At 37.1% G+C, this 4290-nt stretch overlaps 1 protein-coding gene across 1 annotated transcript; it reads left to right on the top strand.

Moving 5' to 3' along the window:
• Positions 1-2722: 2722 nt before the first annotated feature.
• LOC117023860 (olfactory receptor 4N2) lies at positions 2723-3661 on the top strand. The gene has a single exon (XM_033109069.1). It carries the CDS (start codon positions 2735-2737, stop codon positions 3659-3661), a length of 927 nt encoding a protein of 308 aa, XP_032964960.1. The 5' UTR covers positions 2723-2734.
• Positions 3662-4290: the final 629 nt, after the last annotated feature.

Raw genomic sequence — 4290 nt, 5'->3', positions numbered from 1 at the left:
TCTTAGTCACCAGAAATATGTTGAATCTAACATATTTACCACCTACTTGACCACATCACTTCCTTTCTTGATATTTTAATGATATCCTATCAATTACACTAGTTTTCTCCTTTTGAATTGCAGTGTAAAATATAAAATCACCTCCCTTGGCTTTCTAATCACCAGACCTAATAAACATGCTTTCCATTCCATTATCTCTGTCACTGAAGGAATGTTGATTTTAGACCGCACAAGTGATAGTGTCTTTTCAACTGATATATTTGTGTATTTGTACCTAATTTAGATTAGATCACTAATCGAAATCTTTGATTATATCTTGCTGGTATTCTAATAATTCCCATTGAAAGTGTTCTATAGCTTTGTTAGCCTTCAAATTCCCAAAGCATATTTTCAGAGGCATAGCAAATTGGTTACGTATTTAAAAATGAAAGAGGCCCCTCTGTGACGAGAGATATTTAAGAACAAAGGCAGGAGTAACCCTTCTGTTAGGAGGTGATGCCTGCTGTGAAAGCAGTGTTAGATTGCTAGAGAGGTAAATGTTTTTGTCATTCTTCATATTAATAAGGAACAAAAAGAAGAAATAAATGAAAACATCTTACAACTCTTCAGGTAGGACATCTGCTGTCTTGGGATGTAATGGTCAGAATTACAGTAGAAATAGACTAATATATGAGATTTGAATTCAAAATACAGCAACATCTTTTATCCATTTTAAGTGTTATAGATCTAGTTCCTCCTGATATTTAGAATTATTTTATTGGGAATATATACAGCCTTTATCAAAAGACCAATTGTCTTGGGGATGTTCATACTTGGTCTTAAATTTACAGATCACATATTAACTGAAAGAAGTGAGGGGTGTGAGATTGTAATGAATCCCATCTGTTAAAGAGTCAATACAAGAACAGAAATGCATGATGGAAATAAAACAGAAGGCACAGTGGATGAGCCTGCAACTCTTACTCTTAGAGGTACTTAAAGGTTTCTTCTATGTCTTAAAGACAGCCTTACTGTTTGAAAGAGTGTGAAATAACCAATATTATAATGGCCTGGAAGATGCACACTACTGAGGAGTAAGTAGAGAGGGATTCCTGATTTACTTTCTAACAGAAGGTTTTATGCATAGAAGGAATGATAAATATTGAAGCTAATGAATGCCTAAGTAAAGGAGGAAGGAAGAAAAGAAGAAAAGAAGGGAGTGAGGGAAGAAGGGAGAAAAGAAAAAAAAGAAAGAAAGACAGAAAGAGAGAGAGAAAAGGAAGGAAGGAAGGAAGGAAGCAAGGAAAGAAGGAAAGAAGGAAGGAAGGGGGAAAAAAAAAAGAAAAAATGAGGAGAAAGAAAGGATGAAGGGAATGGAAAAGCTAATTTGGATGGTGCCATTGGTAAATTTTTATGCTTCAGTGCGTGTGCTGGTGCGTGCATGGGCACGCATGCACACATACATGTGCCTTTGTGATGTCAAATACTTTTTTCATAATTCCCAGTTTTGACTATACACAGAAACCTGTGTTATTAGTTAATATATTTCAGTTTAGACATACAAAAAGCAGATATTTTGATGTTTTGAATAGACGAGTCATTGTAAATATTTTCTTGATTTGGTATTTTATTGTTTTTCTCTTCCTTCTCTTTTATTCTGTCTCCTCTTACAGTTAAAGTGAGTGGATCGTTTTCTCCCCTCTTCTCTACCTCCACGTTCCACAACACTATTAAAAAACAAGTGTGCCATGTAATTGAAATCTGTGAAATATTGTTTTATCTCACACTGTAGTAATTTGCTGTAGTTCAAGGGCCTCAAGTTTTAAAAATTTTTCATCTCAAAATAAACCATTTTGAGCATCACAAGCAACATATATATATATATATATATATATATATATATTATTTGTATATTTTATACTCAATTATATCATGATTCTATACAAACCATAAAACTTTAAAAAATAAACTTCAAAGAATGGGATATAATAACATATGTATAGAAACTCTACTATTATTGTTTTCATACCAATAAAATGTATTTGTTTGGTGAGCACATTACTGATTTGGGGACGACTGTACAGATCAGCCTCAGATCTTAAGTTCTCCACATTGATTAAAATGCTTTTTATTTCGACTAGGTTGATGGGTTGATAGTCTATACAGCAAAATGGAATATTTCAAGTAAATAGTTTTCTTTTTTAGCTTTTTAGGTCAACATGTGTAAGGTGTAACTTACGTAGAGTAAATGTACCAATTTCTATATAGTTCAATAATTCAATAAATTTTGACAAATAAATAGACAAAGTAGCATTACAATCAAGGTATGGAACAAATCTGTTACCTTAAAAAGCTGTGTCATTTCTTTTTACTGTCAACCCCCACCTCACCCCCCCATTCAAATAAAAACCTGAAAAACTTGATAATTATGGTTAAGTTTTTTCTTCATCAGAAAAATGTTCATATGCCTAATGCAAATCATAAATCCAGGGCAGGGGCATTCCAGATTCACACATGAGAGAACAGTTAAATAGAAGCACAGGACTGAAGCAGAAAAAGAGTGTGGCTTCAAGACCAGGGTGTTTGACAGTTATATAATGTAGAAAAATAAAGTGCAGAAAAGATTTAAGTTGTGGGAGAGTGAGGGTTTAACATAGATAGGGTGTACACTGCTTTTACTTAGAGAAGAACTATGATGTAGATGGCCGAGACAGAAATAAACTCTCTACTCCTTGATGTTCTGTAGGCAGAGGAGATGGAGATAGAAAATAGCACAGTGGTGAAGGAATTCATCCTCCTTGGTCTGACCCAGTCTCAAGATGCTCAACTCCTGGTCTTTGTGCTAGTCTTAATTTTCTACCTCATCATCCTCCCTGGAAATTTCCTCATCATTGTCACCATTAGATCAGATCCTGGCCTCACAGCCCCCCTCTACTTCTTTCTGGGCAACCTGGCCTTCCTGGATGCATCCTACTCCTTCATTGTGGCTCCCAGGATGCTGGTGGACTTCCTCTCTGAGAAGAAAGTGATCTCCTATAGAGACTGCATCACTCAGCTCTTTTTCTTGCACTTCCTTGGAGGAGGGGAGGGGTTACTCCTTGTTGTGATGGCCTTTGACCGCTACATCGCCATATGTCGTCCTTTATACTATTCAACTGTCATGAACCCTAGAGCCTGCTATGCCCTGCTGTTGGCTCTGTGGCTTGGGGGTTTTATCCACTCCATTATCCAGGTGGCCCTCATCCTCCGCTTGCCCTTCTGTGGCCCAAACCAGCTGGAAAACTTCTTCTGTGATGTGCCGCAGGTCATCAAGCTGGCCTGCACAGACACCTTTGTGGTGGAGCTTCTGATGGTCTTCAACAGTGGCCTACTCACCCTCCTGTGCTTCCTGGGGCTTCTGGCCTCCTATTCAGTCATCGTCTGCCGTGTACGTGGGTCCTCCTCTGAGGGCAAGAACAAGGCTCTCTCCACATGCACCACTCATGTCATTATTATACTTCTCATGTTTGGACCTGCCATCTTCATCTACACTCGCCCCTTCAAGACCTTCCCAGCTGACAAGGTGGTTTCCTTTTTTCACACAGTCATCTTTCCATTGATGAATCCTGTGATTTACACCCTTCGCAATCAGGAAGTGAAATCTTCTATGAAGAGGTTATTGAGTCGGCATGTGTTCTGCTGAATGTATTTTATGAGCCAAGAAGGGGGAATTTGGCTGCAAACTATTCATTTAACAAATATTGTTTTTACTTGAATGCCTCCCATTTGTCAGGTATTATTGTAAGCAATGAGGGAGAGTTATGTACAATGAGAGAATAAACTTGGTATGTTTAAAGAATATAAAACACGAGTGGTTGATGTATAATGAGTAAGTGTGAGAGATTTACGGGTTAAATTTTAACTGACTATTAGGCTCAAATTACTAAAGTCTTTTAGGCTGAAATAAGAGTTTTATTCTATTCTAATTGCAGTAAGAGTTCCTCTTAATATTTTAGGCAAGAGAGTCAATCATTCACAGTTTTTCTTCTATAGCTTCAGGCATCATCATCAAGATTCTGGGCAGAGATCAATAAGCTGCAAAACATCATTGAGAGTCAAATGTTACACTGCATAAATAATTTTGAAAAAGTCTCTATATACACATACTGGGGGTGCCAAAAAATCTATACAAGTGGACACTTTGATCAACGTTGCTCAATCACTAGTTCGCCGTAATCAGAAGTGTCTGGACGCTGATGGTAACCACTTTGAGCACTTCTTTTAATTGCAAAAGTGAAACGTGACTTGTATTCATCTTTTGTTATGGTATAT

This window comes from Rhinolophus ferrumequinum, chromosome 6 (assembly GCF_004115265.2).
Source record: "Rhinolophus ferrumequinum isolate MPI-CBG mRhiFer1 chromosome 6, mRhiFer1_v1.p, whole genome shotgun sequence".
Lineage (NCBI taxonomy): Eukaryota > Metazoa > Chordata > Mammalia > Chiroptera > Rhinolophidae > Rhinolophus > Rhinolophus ferrumequinum.
Note: the sequence above shows the minus strand (reverse complement) of the source record. Positions and strands in the feature narration are given on the sequence as shown.

Coding starts and splice junctions, on each gene's coding strand:
- LOC117023860 (XM_033109069.1), top strand. CDS start 2,735: ATGGAGATAGAAAATAGCACAGTGGTGAAGGAATTCATCCTCCTTGGT.